We start from the raw sequence: 19,547 nt of genomic DNA, 5'->3' as shown, positions 1-19,547 counted from the left end.
TTGCAGGACTAAAGCATCGGGAGCCAGGTGGGCAGACCCCATGTGTGCAGAAGTGTGCCAGGGTGAAGCGGCATTCCAGTGGTGCTGGTCCTCGGGGAGCAAAGGGCATTGCACATGCTGATACCACACTCTGGGGGGTGGTTGAGGTGGTCACTCTGCTCCCGCGGCATTGGGAATGGGTCAGGGGATGAGTGTCGTTTGCGGTGTCTCCTGGTGGCCGCACCCCTGCACGGGCACACCCCATGTTCCTTCGACGAGGGCACTCTCCCCTGACCAACGTTAATGTAGGCGGTCTCCTCTTTCTGATTAGTCCCCGACCTTGGGCTCTGCTCTTGGCCTGTTCAGTCCAGTTTTAACAAGAGCCCTGTGAGGTCAGTTTAGGGAAAGTCCCAGCCTTGATATGGGATTGAATCCCTCATCCCTCGCTCCCATATTGTGTCTTGGGGGGCCTACCGGCAGAAGAGCCCCCCCCGCGGCCCTCACGTGTCCTCCTAGGGACTTTGTTTTTTTTTTTTTTTTTTGTTAAAACTTTAGTAAGTTTAATGTTGGAACTGTGTGTTTCCAGACCAACTGGCACAATTTACATCAAGTTTTGTACTTATTCCATTTTGCAATGACATCATATACACGAAGATACATCTTCAATAGCAAGGAAGTCATAAAATTTCTGATCTGTACTTTCAGGTTTGTCCGATCATGGTACTTCTGATAAGGGTCGTCAGCATACCAGTTTCACCTCTTCCAGAAAGACGTCGTCATTTTATCTAAGAGCTTACTCTGGGTTTTATTGCAGAACACAAATTCCCTCAAGCGCCTTTTTCTTGCAGCCGTCTTTTTCCATAATTTTTTCTTATAACCAGACTTCCTCCTCAGCCACAGGCCAGAATGAAGTCGAAGAAACCTATAGACAACAGCTTTCACGGTCTTTCTTTTCCCTTTCCGTGAACTGAAGTACGTTACCGTTCTGACTGGTAGCTTCAGGACATTTGGAAGCAAGGGGGCCGCTCTGTTGAGGATTGCTGTAGTATGCCCACATGTCAGGTTTCTGACACATGTGCTAAGTCCGGGAGCAGAGGAAACAATTGGTGTCTGAAGAGAACTAAAATGTCGGGTGGACAGCGCAGAGCTGAGACAGGCATTCCAGACAGTTTCGATAGGCTGAAGACCCCCAAATGTTCAGGGGCTGGAAGACTCCTGATGCTGCCCTCGCGGCACGAGCAAAGGCAGCGACTGCCACCTTGCCACCCCCCTCCTGGAACTTTGAACCACTGACCGCACCTGCTCCTTGGTATGAGTCCCCACCCAGCCTTGCCGCACCTGGAGTTGGGTGTGGTCTCTGTCCCCCTCCTCCACCTTTCCCAGGGGTTCCCCGAATACCGTCTTCCTTCTGTCTGCAACAAGCGTGTGAGTTACTTTGTTGTTTAACACCCTTTCTGCTCTCCTGTTTCTTTTTTGCTTAATGACTTTCCCAGGGGGCTGATCCCCGTGCCTCTTTCTTGCCTCCTAATGTGGCCTGGACTTTCCTCCCTCCTACGTCCTCTCTCGCCGGCTCCGACAGGCCGATCCTCTCTTCAGACTCCGGTGTCAGCCAGGGTCCCAGCAGGAGAACCGAAGCCGCGCTGGTTTGAACAGATGCAGTTTAGTCCAAGGAACCGCTGTCAAATACGAGGCATTGGGGGGCCACCGAGGCAAAGTGTGCTGAGGTTTCAGGGCAAACCTGTGGGGGGCTCTGCTGCCAGGCCTGGGAGAAGCAAGCGAGAGGTTGGGCTCTCAGAATGGGAAGTGGGGGAAAGCCTTGCTGAACGGGACCAGGACGGCCACACGGTGGGGGAGGGGGGGCACCAGGCTGCGGGCAGCTCAGGGGCTCTGAGGACGCTACCCCGAACCTGGGGCTCAGCCCTCTGGGGCCTGGGCACGGCTGCAGAGGGCTTGCTTTGGGAGTGTGGCGACAGGCGGAAGGCGGAGCAAGCAGCCCGTGCCAGGTGGAGGGGTGGTGGGGACAGAGAGCCCCCCTCCCGCCTCGGGGGTCTGTGTGTGCGTGCCCACTGTGGGAGCCAGCGGGGCAGCCCGTGGCGGAGAGCTGAGATGCACAGGGCCCGGGGCCCCACAGGCCGAGTGAGTGGGGGCAGAAGCACGGAAGTTAGCCCCAGAACAAGTATGGTCCTTTATAGAATTAGCAGAGCTGAGCCCTGCAGGTCCAGGTGGTCACCCTTCCACCCCGGGAAACACCGGTGCCGTTCTCCCACCGTGGAAACGGGCAGCATCAGGGAAAAAACTCCTCGCAGCCCCTTCCGCCCTTCTGAAGGGGTTCGGGGATGGTCGTCGCAGAAACGATTCTGGCTTTATTTTACCTATGCGTGTTGCGTACTCTTCACGTGTGCCCGCTCACTGGTGCCACGATGATCTACAAAGTTGCTGCTCTCATTTACCAAACATATGATAATTCCCCAGCTTCCCAGAGTAATAAATAATGTTGCTATGGAAACACATATGCGTATTATTTTTCTTCATTCGATGTGCTTCCTTCTCTGCACCCTTTGCTTCTAGATCACCTTTAGCCTTACACTGAAAATACTCAGCTCCCAGGTGCACGTTTCATGGGCCAGTCCCTGCGAGCCTAACCTCTGTCTCTCTAGGCTTCCTGCCTTCCTTGGTAACCCTTGTGACTGGCTGCTTTTCTACTGGGCTCCTTAGTCCAGCTTATTTCCTTAACTCTTCTTTGAACCCATGTTTTACTTTACTGCCTTCATGTCTAGTCCATTTCCTTGAGCCCAGAGGACCCCCTCTGCCAGAAATTTTTCTGTGGGGAGTAAGGCTTCTCATCCCTGACAAATGGGCTCACAGTCCAGGCAGAATTGTGATGAAATTTTGTGCTTGGACAAACCCACAGGCCTTGTTCCCTAGGGACATCTCTGTTTTCAGTAATTTGTGGCTTTAAAGATTGGGTTCCATAATTCATTTGATGCACTGGTTTTCTGGAGTAAATCAAAAGAACAGGAAATGAGGCAATGAAAAACGTATCCCTTTACATCCAAATGGATGAAGCCGCTTATAAAACAAAAATTTCATGTAAGATTGATTTTGCTGCCCCCACATAAGATATGGCAGACAACTAATTACATCAACAAATATTTATTTGTTGGTATCTGCCTCTGTTCTTTTTCAAAAATTACTTCTCCAACAGAAAGAATTTTTAAGTTTTGCAGAGTATAGGTAAAAAAAATACAGTGGGTATTTTTAAAGATAAAGCAAAGCACCTCCTACTTCTAAGGCCAATGTTATTTCAGGCTTTATGGAAGATCAACAGAGTTCTATTCCTGTCTGTTATTTTATATAATATCCAGTCAAGGGCACTGAGAAAAACACTCATTGGTATCCCCAGGGTAAACACATGGGGGAGAACACAGATTTGTAAAACATTTTGTTTTCTAAAAGTCCTATTTTGCCTCATTATGACTTACACCAACAAAAATCACTGAAATAGTTTACTCTTCAAACACCTATTGCTTTTTTTAAAGCAGCTCTACTCGGCCATAGGATATGTTAGGTTTGTGTGTCTTCCGCTCACACTTGCTGTTGAGCTGGCAGGTCCAACTCCGATGCTGCCCGGGCCCAGGGTTACACTCCGGGGAGTCCGAGAGCCCTCTGAAATTCCGTGCATCCCAGGAGAGTTTTCTTAGTGTCACCGGATTCTCAAAGGTGATGCTAAGAAACCCAGTGCTGGTGAGACCAGTGTGAAAAGCCTGTCTCAGAACTTCCTGTTCATGCCCTTGCTGGAGATCAGAAAGGTGTGGGAGTCTTGGCCCAGCAGCCCTGCTGAGGGTCTGATAGTGGCCAGGTGCGGCCTGGTGGGGCCAGGTGGGGCCTGGTGGGGCCAGGTAGCCGTCGCCGGGCTCCATGGAAAGCATGCTTTGCTCCTGGTTCAGAGGCGTGTTTCCATAGGGCTGCATGCAGGAGCAGCCGGGGTGAGGAGCGGGCAGGATGGGGACCCCAGGAGAAGACGGGGCTGTGGGGGCTGGGGGTGAGCAGGGGTAGGTGGGGGAACCTGAGGATGTGTCTGCAGAGGGGCGCCGTGGAAAGGACAGAGCAGACAGGGAAGGCAGGCAGCAGAAAACCATCGGAGGACAGGGCAGGATTGTGCTGTGATAGGCAGACTGAGCAAATGGGACTCAGGCGGAGTCTGTTCTGGAAGAAGGGACTGCAGGGCGAAGGGTCTGAGCAGCTGTGACGGGAGACAGGAAGGTGCCGAGGCCGGATCTTCTCGGGTCCCCGTTCACCTCTCCGAGAGCCGTAAACAGTGCCACGGACGTTGTAACCACCACAACCCCCTTCACTGTGAAGGGGTATTTTTCCTCTCAAAGTACACTTTCCTCCCTAACCTTATAAGCACAAAACAAAAACACACTTGAGTTTAAAATGAGACCCGAGAGAAGCCGTCCTGCAGCTGAAAGAAAGCTGTAATTGCTGAACTGGCCCAGAACCTAAACGGGAAGACCTGTGGCAGAGTCAAAGTGAAGACAACTCATGACGGGAAAGAAGCAGAAAGAATTCATGGGAAACTAACAGAGGATCCAGGATGTTAAGAGACAGAGAAGTATTACATTCATGGCGTCAAAGACTTCCCTCGACTGAAGAGAGATGAGAGGCCGGATTCTGAAGAGGCTCATCGAGTCCCAGGCAAGGATGAGGATAAAGCCGTGTGCAGGCACACGCATGTGCACACGCATGCACACACAGGCAAATACGTGTACTTGCACACACGCATGCATACATGCACACGCAGGCACACACGTACTTGCACACACATTCACACACAGTGCACTTGCACAATGCACAGCCACACACATGCATGTACACAGGACATGCACATGCACACATGCACACATGCACAATGCATTTGCACACATGCATGCAAGCACAACACATGCATGCAAGCACAACACATGCACACACACCTCCGTGGTCACACGCACACATGTGTGCACACACGGCCACACACGTGTACACACAGCACACTCACATGCCCGCACACACGGCCACATGCGCACACATGCGCACACACACGATCATACATGCACACACATGCACACATGGCCACATGTGCGCACACACAGTCACACATGCACACACATGGCCACATGTGCACACGTGCACACACACGGTCACCCATGCACACACACGGCCACATGTGCGCACACACACACACGGCCACACATGCACACACACAGTCACACATGCACACACATGGCCACATGTGCATACATGTGCACACTCACGGTCACACATGCACACACATGTGTGCGCACACACGGTCACACATGCACACACACAAATGCATCCTGATCATATCCTGACGAAAGTACTGGTCTCTAACAATAAGGAGAAAATCCTACAAGTTTCTCCACCAAAAGAACAAGTTATCTACAGAGAGCAATAGCACCAAAGTAGCCCAGGACTCCCTACCTGCACGTCTGAGGCTGGGAGACAGTGGGGGGCATGGCCATCTACCGAGAATGGAGGCCTGGGGCCGGTAACTCTCGGCCCGGCCAAAACACCAATCACCAGTCAGGGGGTAAAGGTGTGTTTGCAAACATGGCCCCACCAGAGGGACATACCTGAGACTTGACTCCAAGAACCCACGGAGTCGAGGACGCATGAAGCGGAGAAGAGGAGGAAACGGTGGTGAACAGGATATAGAGATGCATGCACACACGCACGCGCAGGCCAGCATACGTGCAATATTAGTGCTAAATAAAAATGCCCAGGAAAGGTCTATCCTACCGGTAAAATACTAACGATGGTTTAAAACAAAACTAACTGATTGCAAAGTACAATCGGGGGAAGAAAGGGGCATCGGGAATTGTGGGCCTGAGGGCCGACGAGGAGGAGAAGCTAGCGTGTTCCAGAAGCCGCCCTTGGAGGGCAGGTGGCAGGCAGGCAGGCAGGAGGAAGGAAGAACGCATGGTGTCGTGGACTCTTACTTTTCGATATGGGGATTTGTGTCTGACAATCAGCTAAGAAAGGAAAGATAACCACTTATTAAATGGAAGATTATGATTCAGTTTTTAAATTTTAAAAAGAGACAAAAAATGGAATGGAGAGTGATTTGAACAAATCTTTTTTCTTCTTCAAACCAAAGCAATTTGAAAACACAGAGAAGAAAAATAGAAAACATCAATATGAAATGAATAAAAATTTATTTTATTTAAAACAAAATGAGTACTTTTTAAGTAAAGTAAAATGTTTTTAATGAACAAACAAACCAACAAACCAGACACAGGCAAAGAGCCCAGAAAGTAAGCCCCAGTTTATGTTCTTTACACAGTCTAACTCCAGGTGATGACACGAGGTTGAAAATGAGGGCCTGGGCCAAGGAAGAGGAAAACAGGAATGGAAATGGATGTTTTCCCTTCAGAGAAGCTGAAATTCAGGATAAAAGAATTCATCGGAGAAAGGTGAACCATATGAATTAACTTAAGGCATAATTTGTGAAAAAGATAAAAGTTTTCAACTAACCTGTGCATTGAACATCATATATAACTTGTTAAAAGGATTTAAATCTTAGGGAAACTTCATTTAACATCTGTGTCTCAGAGCATTGGGCGTGTCTAACTGACAGAGGTGGGATGAGATTCAGAGGTTTGGTGGGCAGGCTGGGGCTGCCGAGGGGTGACCCCGGATGGAGCGGTCTGCAGCCTCGCTGTGCTGGTGACCCAGCACACACGTGTGACGGAACGTACAGGAGTATATGGAAGCATTGCCGAGACCCGAACAGTGTCCATGGTTCGGTGAACCACATCACAGCCGTGCCGCACAGAGATGCGCTCTGGTTATGTGGGGCATCGTCCCTGAAGGGAGCTGGCCGAAGTCCACATGGGACCTCTCTATACTAGTTTTGAAACCCATTGTGCTTCTAAAACGATTTTGAAATAAAAAGTTCTTAAAAAAGCACAAAACCTGCACATAATAAAAATAAGTATATAACCTCTTGAACAGAGTATGTGCATCCTTTCACATATATGAACATGGATCAGTCAACGTCTTTAGCCAACTTCAGAAAGCAGAGATTTCTAGGCCCAGCTGCCTAATCACATTCAATGGCCAACAAAGTCTCGATTTCCTGGTAATTAAGAAACATATTCTTAGATAAATATTTGATTGGAGAGGAAATCAAAAGGGAGATTACAAATCTCTGTGGAGGCAATGAAGAAGAAGCTCTTCCTAATAAAACTCAGAGGTCCCATGAAAGCCCTGTTCAGAAAGAAGAAAGGCATTGATCGTTCATCCCAGGGAGTGAATGCTGGCGTTATGAGGACCATCGTGGGTCTGGGATTTTAGCCTGCGCGAAGGCTAATAGAGTTAGCCAGACTTTGTGGGTGACCGTCAGGTTGGACCCCGGGGACCATGGGACTCACAGCCGAGCAGGCAGCATGGGACCCAGTTTTGCTCCCAAGTCGAAGGCGATGCAGGGGTGGGCCCCGGGGGTGGGGGGTGGTGCCACACACACGGCTGGTTTGTGTCACCGCCGCAGAGCCCGAGCTTAGCCACCCCAACCTTTAAAGGGACTGCAAGTAAACTGGCCCAAACTTTGTCCCCCAGGAGACATTATTTTCAGTCTGTAGGTCAGCGGGCAAATGTGCCCTCTGCCTGGGGGGCGGGGGGATGATGTCTCTATGTGTGAAGACATTTGTTCCAAAACTCTCTAGAAAGGACAGTCAGAAGAAAAGCTGTCATGACCTCTGCCCAGCTCCTCAGAAAGGTGAGAGACTCATGGAGAAACGTCTCCCAGCAAACACGAAACAGAGATGTTAGGAAGCTTCTGAGCTCACAATGACGCTTACCAACCCTGCTGGTCTCCTTTGACAGAGGCTGGAGCACCGCCTCATGCTGCTGGACACCTCGATGTTGGACTTCTGGCCTCCAGACTGTGAGAGATCAATTTCTGCTGCTTCTAAGTCTCGCAGGTCATGGTGCTTTGTTGTGGTCAGCGCAGCCAACTACTACAGGGCCCCTAGAGGGTTCTTACGGTGGCTCCCGCTCCCGAGTGCACCCTCTCTTGCAGACTCCCTGCCTCATCTCCCCCACTCCCTCCTTTGTGCTTCTTGGGCTCAACCCCCAAATACGCCTCCAGCCCTGAAGCCCTGTCTCAGGGTCTGCATTTGGGGGAGCCCAAACCAAGGCAGGTGGTTTCAAAAGTGACCTTGGGAAGTGGACACACAGGCAGGGAATCCACACTCGCATCGCTCACCAGCCAGATGGCCCGGCTGCAGGATGCTTTAACGGTCAGGGTTCTCTGGAGAAACACAACTGGTAAGATATGTGTAAAGAGATTTACTATAAGCAAAGGGCTCATAGGATTATGGAAGCTGGTAAGTCCAATCTGCAGGTGGGCCTGCAGGCGGGAGACCCAGCCGGAGTCAATGTTCCACTTCAAAGGCATTTGCTGGAGGAGTCTCCCTTACTCAGGGGAGAGGGCTGGTGTTTGTGGTCCATTCAGGCCTTCGACTGATTGGGTGAGGCCCACCCATGTTGGGGGAGGGCAATCTGCTTTGCTCAGTCTACTGACTCAAATGTTAATCTCAGCCAAAACCACCCTCACAGACACACCCAAAATGATGTTTGACCAAGTATTTGGGCGCTCTATGGCCCCGTTGAGTTGGCACATGAAATGAACCATCACAGACACTATTGCTCGTGCTGCACGAAGGGGTGCTAACCCTGCCCCTCTTCCGTGCCTCACAACGGCTACACTCCTGTCTGTGCTGGATGGAGTGCAGAGCAGGTGCAAAGGAAGCATCAGTGTGTGGAGCCACCCCAGTGCCTGAGGACACAGAGCAGTGACAGTTGTGAGGACATGGAGTCAGCTGTGGTCACTGAGAAGTCTCGGGAGAAAGACGTGACAGTTCAGGGACCTCACCCGTTGAACCCCCCCCCCCCCAGGCAGTGTGACAAATCATCCATCCCCTGCAGCTAGAGGGCTCAGCACTCATCATAGATGTGCCCAGTCTGCAAAGCAGTGGAGCTCCCCACCTCGACAGACCTCCGGGGCTGAGTCCAGGGCTGGGTTGGGGGGAAAGAGTCCCTGAGACCTGGAAGGGGGGCTCTGGGTGGAGATTCTGAGAAATGTGGACTCCTGATTCCCTGATCTCTCCAAGCCAAGAGAAACGGCCCCTCTCCTTTGCTAGGGAAGTGCAGCCTTCCACTGCCTGGGATGTGCAAAGGCCCTGTGGTATGGCATGGGGGCTGTCTTCATTCAAGGCTCTAGACCAACCACTGGGCAAGCATCAGCAGGCCTGGAGGGCACACCACAGCAGCTGTTGAAGGAAGGCTCGGGCCCACACTGGGCCCTTGTGCTTCCTGCTCTCATGACATGAGGCTCTGCGGAGTTGGAGGCCATGCCTCAGGGGAGGCCCGCAATCCAGGGGGATGGGAGTGGAGGGATGAAGCTTAGCCTGCCCGTCCCCTGGTCAGAGGACTCTGGGGCCTGCCCATGCTGGTTCTCAGAGGCCCCAGGAGAGCTGGGCCCCAGCTACTCCCTACCCACCTTTGATTCACTTCTCTCTCTTCCCTGTTTCACTTTCTCCCTTTCTTCATCTGTCCTTTCCAGGATTGCATCCCAAATAAATTGCTTGCACCCAGTTGTTGGCTCAGGATCTGCTTCTGGGGGAACCCACACTATAGGATAAGCTTCTGGTTGATGTGATGTTTCATAAAACAGTGTATTGGTAAGATGTCTTCTGATCCTGTGTAATTTTCAGCCATGTATGTTTATAAACCTTTTTCCTGCCTTGCATCTTTCATGTTTAGTGTTTGACCATATTTATGCCAAATAAATAGGACACTGTTTAATAAAAAGAATGCCTTCAATAACATGCCTACAGTAGCTCCGATGAGCTTCATAGAACTGCTTCTTAATGCGTGTTTCCATCTAGATGATGGTCTAATTCAATAACCTCCCCCCACCCCCCCAGTCCGTAACGAAGGCGACACACTGCTAGGCCAATCGCCATCTGCCCATCTGGCTTCAGGTTAGGGCAGAGACCATCCTCCAAGTACCAACAAGCCAGCCAATGGAATCAGCATCGCTCAGCTGAGCTCAGGTGGGGTTCAGCTGAGCTACGGGGGGCAGCTGATGGTGGGTCTACTGCAGTGTTGACCGGGGCTGGGGCTCTGAGGGATAGCAGGGGCCACGTGGGGTGTGAAGCTAAACCCTCTCACGAGAGATGAGGGAACCAGAGGAGACATGCCTGCGCTGAGAGCTGTTCCACACTGTTCTGGGGGGAGTCAAGTAGCATCCACAGACAGGACCAAAATCCTCTCTCGACAACAGTCTTAATTGGCTCCAACCCAACAGAACAATGGGTTCTCCACAGTCCGTGCCTTCTGTAATAGGAACTTGGAAAAATGGTAAGTTTAACCAAATGCACACCTTGGATACTAAAATAGCTCAAACACCTAAAAACACCTAGCTTTGAACAATGTTACTTTCTAGAATGAATCCCTTCCAAGTAAACTTTTTTGAAATAAATGTCCATCCAAGGTAAAAGAATGCCACCAGTAGCCACAAAGCATTGAAATGTTCAGGGACTTCTAAGATCAGTTATAGTGGTTCTCCGTTCTGTGTGGGTCTCCCTTCTGACAATAATTGGCTGCCCAGTTATTGGTCACCTAATGTGACTCCCTAGAGCTGCCTTTCTTTAGGATTATTTGGTTGAGTCCAGTTGAATCTTAGTCTTGTTTATCAGATTATAAGCACCAGACCCAATTTAATGTAATTTGAAATTGTAATGGCTGTATTCTAAATTATTTCTTCAATTCAGCAGTAATGAGAGTAAACAGGAATCTCAGTGGACAACCATGCTTAGGTCAATACCCCTTTGTGTGTATTTTTTTTTAAGATTTTATTTATTTATTTAACAGAGAGAGAGAGAGAGGGAACACAAGAAGGGGGAGAGGGAGAAGCAGGCTTCCCGCTGAGCTGGCAGCCCGATGCGGGGCTCGATCCCAGGACCCTGGGATTAGGACCTGAGCTGAAGGCAGACGCTTAACCGACTGAGCCACCCAGGTGCCCCAATACCCCTTTGTTGATAGAGTCTTTGGGCACAGACCTTAATAAAACTCTCACCTGCTCTGTTTGCTGGAAAGCATGTAGAGAAGCTGTCTAGAAGCAGGTGATGTGTTGCGTCCCATCTCTCTACCGCTTGGGTGTGGTACAATGGGGACAAGGAGACAAGCTTCGTAAGACTGTAGTAACGATGGTGTGATGTGATGCCAGGAAGGAGCTCTGGTAAAGCCCTGGTGAGCTCAACAAGGGGTAACTATGGCCACCGAGGATGTGGCCGCCTTTTCAATGACTGTGTGTTTGCAAATGTAACTGCTTAGCTCAAAGCTGGAAATCCATGCAATTCACGATTGCCATCGAAGTCCTCTGGACTAACGAAGGCAAAGAAAGAGGGAGTTAAGCCTCTATTTTTAAAAAAAGTTTTATATGGCTTCTAGCCTTTGTCATTAAGTGGACTAAATTTGTGCCTGGCAGACAGTAGCTCTGCTAATGCTGTTTTAAACTGTCGAAGGCCATCGGGGAAGCAAGCAGGGAAAGCCCTCGGGACTGTGGAGGGAGTAAAGGGACACACGTGTACAGGGCAATCTTTTCGCCGTCCTTCCTGTAAGAAGGGGCTCTCTCCTTTGGTCATACGCATGTGTTCAAGTCACTGTGGGACAGCTGGACGTCCGAGTTCTTCCAGTCTGGCGCGTGCGCTCACAGCCCCACGGCCAACCGAGCATCTTCGGGCCAAGTGGCCTGTTTGGACGGAGGCGTTCTCAGTCCTTCCTTCCCGGCCACAGGCACACACCCAGTGCAGGCTCTGCTTCTTTCCTGAGCTTCCTCCCATGGTGCTCCGAACGCCACCCTGTTTCAAGTGGGGTCACTCCAAGGTTGCTGGTCCTGCGGATGGGGCCAGCCGGGCGGGCGCTGAGGTCACGCGCGCGGGAGCAGGCCTCCCGACAGGGGGCACACGCAACACCGGCGCGCCGCGCGCTCCGGGGGCGTCCCCGTCCCCGTCCCCAAGGATCGCAGCAGCGCCCGGGAAATCAATTCCTCCCCGAATTAGGCCCATCTGCTCACAGATTTAATGATCATTTGTGTTCTGTAATTGCTGGCTTGCGAAGTGGCGGGGAGAAGCCAACGTCTCGTTTTCAGCACCGCCCCCCCCGCCCGAAATAAAACTGGCAAAAATCAAAAGAGCATTCTGGGAAGCACTTAATACTTGAAACATTGGTGAATTAAGAAAATCAATAAGGGGTTCCGCGTCGTCCGAGGAAGGGCCGGCGCCAGGGCCTCCTGGCTCGCTCCGGCGTCCGCAGGGCGTGCGCGGGGGCCCGCGGGGCGCAAACGGTTAAGGCGGCCGGCGCCTCCGGAGGTCACGGCGGCGCAGGTGGGCGCGCACGGCCGGGCCGGGGCGGGGGCGCGCGGCGGGGCGCACGGCGGGCCCGAGCGCGGGGTGCGTGTGCGGCCGGCCGGCGCGGGGCCGCTCCAGCGCCGCGTCTTTTCTTCTCCTCGCGGTGATGTCATCGGCGGCGGCGGCTGGGAGCCGGGAGGCGGCGGCGGGGGCGGCGCTGGGCGGCCGCCGCAGGTTCATGTGCATCTAATGAAAAGGCACTTGACAGTCGGCCAGGACGCACGCGAGGGAGCGCGAGCCGGCCGGACCGCGGCGCCGCCCGAGCCAATCGCGGGGCCGGCCTCTCCATGGGCGAGCCGGAGGGGGCGGGGGGCGCAGCCGGCCGGGCCGCGGCCGCTCCGAGGTGAACGGCGCCCAGACGGGCTCGCGGCGCGGGGAGGCCGGGCGCGCCGCCGCTATGAATTCCGCCGAGCAGACCGTTACGTGGCTCATCACCTTGGGGGTGCTGGAGTCGCCCAAGAAAACCATCTCGGACCCGGAGGGCTTCCTGCAGGCGTCTCTGAAGGATGGGGTGGTCCTCTGCAGGCTGCTGGAGCGCCTGCTGCCCGGGACCATCGAGAAAGTAAGTGCCGCCCGGGCTCGCGCCCCCGCGGCGCACAGGCCCCGGGCGGTGGGCGCCCCGCCTGGTTCCCGCCGCGGCCGGGGAATGAGCGGAGACGCGCGGGCGCGGGGTCGCTGGGCGCCGGCACCTGGCGGCCGCGCGGGGCGCGGAGGAGCCCACGCGCCTCCTTTGTGCGCGGACCCGGGAACGCGGCCCGCGCGGGGGGCGCGCAGGCGGCGCGAGGCCCGGGTGGCGGGAGCTCGGGGCGCCATTGTGTGCGGTGCGGCTGGACAAGGGGGCCCGGCCGCGTCCGGGGGGAACGACCCGGGGGAGGCCGCGGGGAAGGGGAGCGGCGGCTCCGCTCCGCCCCAAGGTGGAGTCGCCCCTCTCCGTGACCCGAGCAGAAAACCGTGCTCCAGCGCCGCGCACGGCTTCCTCCCAGGCTTTGTTTGAACAGTTTTTGTTGGTGGTATTGTAGGAGAGTTTCACCTCTGCCTAATCGACCAATTGCTGTGCATTTTTAAAAGATGCAATAATCAATAGCTCAGGGCCGGCCTGTGACAGGATTTGCTGCCTTCCCCACGAAAGAATTCCTCACGTCTCCAAGCCCGGAGGATGGCAAACCCAAGAAAGCCCTGGCACTCTTCGAGGCTGGCTTACAATTCTAGATTTCGCTTTCAGATCCATACCTGATTTTGAACAGAATCCCTAGTCCCACAGACCCTGCTTCCCTCTCCGTGGCTGGCGGTTTCCCCGGGGCTGGAGTGTGAACCTTGACCCTCGCCTCTGTGAGTGATTAAAGTTTGCTTTCCTCTCACACACACTGACAAAGCAGGGGCCGGGGCATAGAAGTGCTTCTGAAAAAACGAGGCATCCCTGTATTTCAGAAACACTGCAGTTTTTATCCTTTTTTTTTTTTTTTTTTTTTGCCAGTGCAGAATCTTAAGATCAACAGTTATTTAAAAGGTGTTAAATGTAGAAGCTGAAGCACAGCATAATTAGAGGGAAGAAAAAACTATTTAATTTTTTAAATGGGGTTGTATTGGCCCTAACTGCACACAGACACTTCGCTAATAAAATGTTAATTAGGTGACTTGAAAAAGTAAAACATTTAATCTTAGAAGTTTGTGCATGTTTTGGTGCTGCGTTTTAAGGGTCAGAAAAGGTTTTATTTCATATGAATTTTGCATGCATACTAGTTTCAGGTATTTTTCTTACTTGGGACGTATATATGGAAACAGAATCTGTATTAGAGTGAAGAGCTGCCTGTCTGTCCAGGAAATAAAAATGTTACTTGTAAACGAACCTGATGTCACAATAAAATTATGATTTAAGACAGGAATAAGGAGCCGAATCCAAGTTTCAGGGCCCTCAGAATACTTTGTTGTCATCTGGATATCAGGACGTCTGGTAATAAAAGACAGATGTTGCAGGGCACTGACAATGCACGCTCAGTTCACCTAAACAGGCTTCTACAAAATGCTGTTCGTGACCGAGAGTGAAGCTTTAAGAAACTTCATGTGCTGTCTGGATAAAAAACATGTCACTATCAATGCATGTTATTTGGTGTAAGAACTGCATGGCTGATTGGCAGACTTCAGTCATCATTTTCTTGTACATTCTAAGATTTGCTTCCAGAACTGTGGCGCTCCTTCCACCGCCCTAGAAGGAGGGGAAGAGTGAGTGAATACAGGGTTTAGCTTTGCAGGAGCCCGACTGCCACTGTCCCCCCCCCAGCCCCGCCCCGCGGCTCCGACTGACGCTGCCACAGTGCAAGTGTCACATCAAAGGCACAAATTATGGACAGAGCTCCTGATTCTCTGGTTCAAAGGTAGGTTTTTGGAGTAAAATATTAGCCAGTGTCTGCCTCTAAAAAACCTGGGGTTTCTGAAGTTTCATGAGCTGCTGCATTTCTTAAGCAGAGGTGTTTCTTTGAGCTTGCACACCAAATACTGTGAGCCCCAAAGCAGATGGGGGGCAGCTTTCACCCAACTGTGCGAGCGTTTGGAAACCTCACTGAATATTTATGGGGAGTTGAAAGGGCCTTAACTTGACCCCGGTTTGCCACATGGACACCCTGACGACTGGTTCATGTGGTGTGAGCAGCCTGCAGTGTCACAGTTGGAAACAGACCATGAGACGGGATGGCAGGGAGTGAAGGAAAGTTTGGGGTGGCTCGGGTTTCCCATGTGCCTTTCATTAAGAAAACATGTACTAATGTGCTTCTTGCGTTACGTTCATTTGTTCTACTTCGGAGCCAGTAAAAGGGGCGGAGAACCACAAGGACATTCATCTCGGTTCAGATTGTAAAAGTTTTCTGTTTGGGTTCCCCTTGATGCAGTCTGCTTTTCTTTAGGCGGAAGGTTAGGGGCACGGGGGTGGTGGGGGCGCGCGGTGAGTACACTCTTTACCCAAGCAGTTCAGAAAAGAGACACTCTCCATTATTGCCGCCGACATAGTCTCTGCTCTAGGGGAGACAAAATGGGATTACATGGTTTCCCAGATCTCCGTGTACAAAGCTCTTGCGCTTTGCTTTTCTCCAGTAATGGCTGGGACGTTATCCCTCCTGGGATGGAAACACACAAAGGCTGCAGAATCCAGGGAGTCCTGCTACCTGGAGCTCATGAATTCCCACTTTAAACATTTTTTAGACTATTTCGTCGGAGAGTGAAATCAAGATGTACAAGTTTTAGAGGGCGGACCATCACTAAAAAATGCATTGACATGATGGAAGTCATGGCACACTGCTTTAGTTTTGCTTATGGACATGGCGCATGGAGTTGCTTGATTCAGTGCGAGAATCTCAGGGAGCCTGGTTCTTTCTCCCTGGGCCCCGGAGCACAGAACACGCACTGATCGGTAAAGTGCTCCAGGGAGACACTCCCTCCATCCACATCTGTGGATCACTGTTGAAAGTCCTGCTACCTTCTTGTCTTGCTAGGTGTCCTGGGTGTCTGTGTGAGCGTTTAGATTGGGTTAAGTTTGTCAGGCTGGGTGTCTGTGTCCTGGGGCCGTAACGGCGCCCCAGCCGGGCGGGCTGCACCACGCACCTGCTCTCTCCCAGTCCTGGAGGCGCCGGCCCAGGATCGGGCTGCAGGCAGGCCCGCGCTCCCTCGGAAAGCGCCGGGGAAGGGGGTACAGCACACGCCCAGAGTCTCATGGCGTTCCCTGCGGCCTCTGCTGTGTCCTCACCTCCCCTTTTATAAGGACACCGTCATTGGATTAGGACCACCTGACCCCAGGGTGACCTCAACTTAACCACTTACATCTGCAGCGACCTTGTTTCTGAATAAGGTCACGTCCTGTGCTTCTGGGGGTTAGGGCTTGAACATAGGAGTTTGGGGGGACACAATCCAACCCATAATAAGTCACATAATAAATCTAAACCCCATTTATTAACTATGTACCTGCTTGCAGGGTGCCAGATGCTATCTATGGGAGATAAAAGGACTAACAGGTTCTTCAGGGACAGCGGGAGGAAGCCGTGAAAACAGCGGTGTGAGGCCGAAGGAAATGAAGTCGGAAAGTCAGCCGTACGTGCAAAGGAGCAGGAATTAAGGAGTTTGAGCGGTGCAGCCTCTGACGGTTTTTCTGACATGTGGATTAGAATATGGTTTGCATTTCCTCAGACTGTCATCTGGCAACCCTAGGTGGTCTTCTGCAGCTTTGCAGAAAATCAGCGGATTTGGATATGACATAGGAGGAAAAATGGCTTTTTCCTGATTGATGTGTGGCCTGCATTCTGATCAGTGCTAGGACTTCTGGGGCTGGGTGGGGGAGGGAGTGAGGTCAGCGGCCGCTGGACAGCAGTTCTGAGTGCCCACTGTGGGGAGCTTGCCTCTTCCTGGGCCCTTGGCCCTGAGGATGACGTCAGCGCAGGCAGGGTGGCGTGCTGGCGAGGGTCTTGCTCTGGAGTCAAGATTCCAAAGCCCACACCCTGTAACCATTTGTAAATCCTGGTTGGTCGCCTGGGAAAGCACTCGTAGAGAAAACTTACAGAACACGGTATGTCCTGACTGTGTTTTTAAGGAGACTTCTTTAAACTTTGCAAACTGAATTATTGGTTCTATCAAATTCCTTCTAGTGAAACGAAGCTTCCAGAGTAGTTAGTGTAATAATAAACATCTGCTTTTGAAGCACATGATCTTAAAGTCCTCTCTCAGCCCCACACCAGGGCGATTCTTGTTTTGGGCTTTAGGCCCAGAGCAGGAGGAAACTCACCGCATTTGTTGGCTCGTTCCACAGTAAAGCAGACAAACCTGCATTCGGTGTAGACGGGGGACGCGGAGAGTGATTTGCCAAGAGCCACACTAGCGCCGTGGCCTGGCCTGGCCCGTGGTGTGCTCACTCTGGGACGTCTGACCTGGGTTTGGGAGCGCAGGGGGAGCGAGATGGCCTGCGGTCCCGGGCAGCGGCCTCTCAGTCCTCCGGGAGAGTCCGGCGTTGGTGCTGTGCCAGGACCTCATTCTATTAATAGAAATAATGCCCGCAGTGGCCTCCCTTCCTCCTTCCTTGAGCACGGCCCGCCTCACCTCTGGATACCTCTCTCGTAAAGGAACGGTGTGCCCCGCATTGCTGGCGGGGTGCTGAGCTCCTCTGGGGTGCCTCGTGTCGCGCCTCGTGTCGCCCCTGTCTCCCAGGTGAGAACACGGGGGCCCAGCAGCCTGCCATGCCCATGTTGCCCAGACAGCACTCGGGAGCAGAAGAGTCCAACCCAGGGCTGCCTGCTGCCAGGGCTGTTGGGATGGGAGCCGCGCTCCTGCCTGGTTCGCACGGAGCTCAGCCACACCTGAGAAGAGGACAGGTAGCTCCGAGAGCACTGCCCTCATGCTGCCGCCTGGTCGGGACGTTCCTTTGCCCGCTCTCTCTCGTCTGTCATGGGAGGTCAGCCCTGAGGAATCCAGTGAGCTCCTGCTCTGGCATCTGATAGTGCTCAGGGGCCCCGGGCCTTCCGGACCCCAGGTTTATAGGTATGCGTCTCTACTGAGACGTGAAACAGTGAGCTGTCTGTGTACGGATGCCACGGGCGCCACGGTCATGTTTAAAGACTCTTTATTTATTTATTTTTTTGAAAGAGAGAGAGAACACACGAGTGGGCAGAGGGGCAGAGGCAGAGGGAGAAGCAGGCTTCCCGCCGAGCAGGGGGCCCGATGCGGGGCTTGATCCCAGGACCCTGGGATCACGACCTGAGCCGAAGGCAGACGCTCAACCGCTGAGCCCCCCAGGCGCCCCACCACGGGCATGTCTAACGCTGTCTCCAGAGGGCCCGTCTCTACTCCTCCGGCTTGGAATCACCCAGGGGTGTGTCATCGTCGGTAGAAGGTGGCAAAGGCACAGCGTCTCTTGGGCACTCAACTCTGCCAGGGGCCCCCAAGACCCACTGGGCCCTCCCAGAGCCACTCTTAAGAGGGGTGGTCTCCATATGTGTACCTGAGTCACCCATTTGCTGTGCGACCTGGGGCAACTTCTCTAATTTCTTTGAGTCTTAATTTCCACCCAAACACTGGATTAATGATACCTACCTGGAGGGAATGGGCTCCTGGGGCAATAGGGTCATTAAGGGGGTAAGTGAATGGATGTGAGGGGTTTTGTGCAGTGCTGGGCACAGAGTAGGTCCTCAGTACACAGTAGGTGTGATTATTTTATGAATTGACACTGAAAACGTTTCCTGCTGTGGCCAGGAAAACTCATAAGCCAGGATTGCAACCTCAAGGCCGCTCAAATCCAGGAATACTTTCTAATTCTCACAATGGGTAGATTCTTGCAACTTTAGGGGGCTGACGGTCCCCCCTCCCCCCCGACAGACCATCATTGTTGGGGCTGGTGGGACCCCTGAATCTGGCTTCCAGGACCCTGTGTTGAACGCCAGGCCCCGCGCAGCTGCCGAGCGCACACAGCTGCTATAGCTCCGAGGGGCTCGGGTTTCATACTTACAGAGTTGCGTGCACGGAAGGGCCCGGACCGCTGCCATGTGCAGAGGGAGGGTGTTGGGGCCGGCCCTGGGCCCTGTGTCTCCTGTGTGTGACTTCTGGCCTTTCCCTTCAGTTAGGTTAGGAACATTCATTTCCTGCTGTTTTTATATTTCAAACTTTAGCTCTGAACTTTGAAAGTTTTATGACCCAGACGGCTCGTACTTAGCCCTGTTTTTGCAGGATGGTGCTGTGTCTGCTGGAGTCTGAAGGCCAAGGGGAAAGGTGAGGGTGTTTAAATGGGATGTGTGAAAATACGTATTTATTGGCTTCCTACCATGTGTGTGCTAGGATCATACACACAGACACACACGTGTGTCACCTGTATTACCTTTTCCAGCGGGTCCTAAGAGAAACCATGGGTCTCCAGTGTAAAGCATTTGTGAATTCTGTGTGAAGGCGTTCTCAGGATGTCATCCAGCCCAGACTCATCATTTTACAGATGAGTCAACTGACGTCTGTTGCATATGGTTGTGTAAGTGTGTACTGCGCCGTGTGGGAGGGTGACTCACATTGTAGTGTGTACACGAATGGGGTCTCAGGACCGTGCTGGGGCAATGATGCCCAGAGGTCAGCCTC

At 52.6% G+C, this 19,547-nt stretch overlaps 2 protein-coding genes across 6 annotated transcripts in view; one reads left to right on the top strand and one right to left on the bottom strand.

Annotated features, from left to right (window-relative positions):
• Positions 1 to 585: 585 nt before the first annotated feature.
• Positions 586 to 3,950, bottom strand: LOC113920071. Its single transcript, XM_035726605.1, is given in 3 exon segments — positions 586 to 1,141; positions 1,143 to 1,455; positions 3,569 to 3,950. Coding segments are annotated over 3 exon segments (1,104 nt in total). The 3' UTR covers positions 586 to 732.
• An 8,777-nt stretch (positions 3,951 to 12,727) lies between these two features.
• Positions 12,728 to 19,547, top strand: part of ARHGEF7 (Rho guanine nucleotide exchange factor 7) — a 130,023-nt gene continuing 123,203 nt past the window's right edge. For 2 of the 5 annotated variants that reach the window (XM_027590880.1, XM_027590878.1), the window contains exon 1: positions 12,728 to 13,020. Coding sequence is in view for 3 of the 5 variants with exons in the window: in XM_027590873.2 (XP_027446674.1) it covers positions 12,856 to 13,020 (165 nt within the window). In the remaining 2 variants the exon portion in view is untranslated. The remainder of the gene's footprint in view (positions 13,021 to 19,547) is intronic. The other 3 variants (XM_027590873.2, XM_027590876.1, XM_027590874.1) reach the window with 3 other exon arrangements.

Source organism: Zalophus californianus, chromosome 3, assembly GCF_009762305.2.
Source record: "Zalophus californianus isolate mZalCal1 chromosome 3, mZalCal1.pri.v2, whole genome shotgun sequence".
In the NCBI taxonomy this organism is placed as follows: domain Eukaryota; kingdom Metazoa; phylum Chordata; class Mammalia; order Carnivora; family Otariidae; genus Zalophus; species Zalophus californianus.
This window is presented reverse-complemented; position numbering and strand designations above follow the sequence as displayed.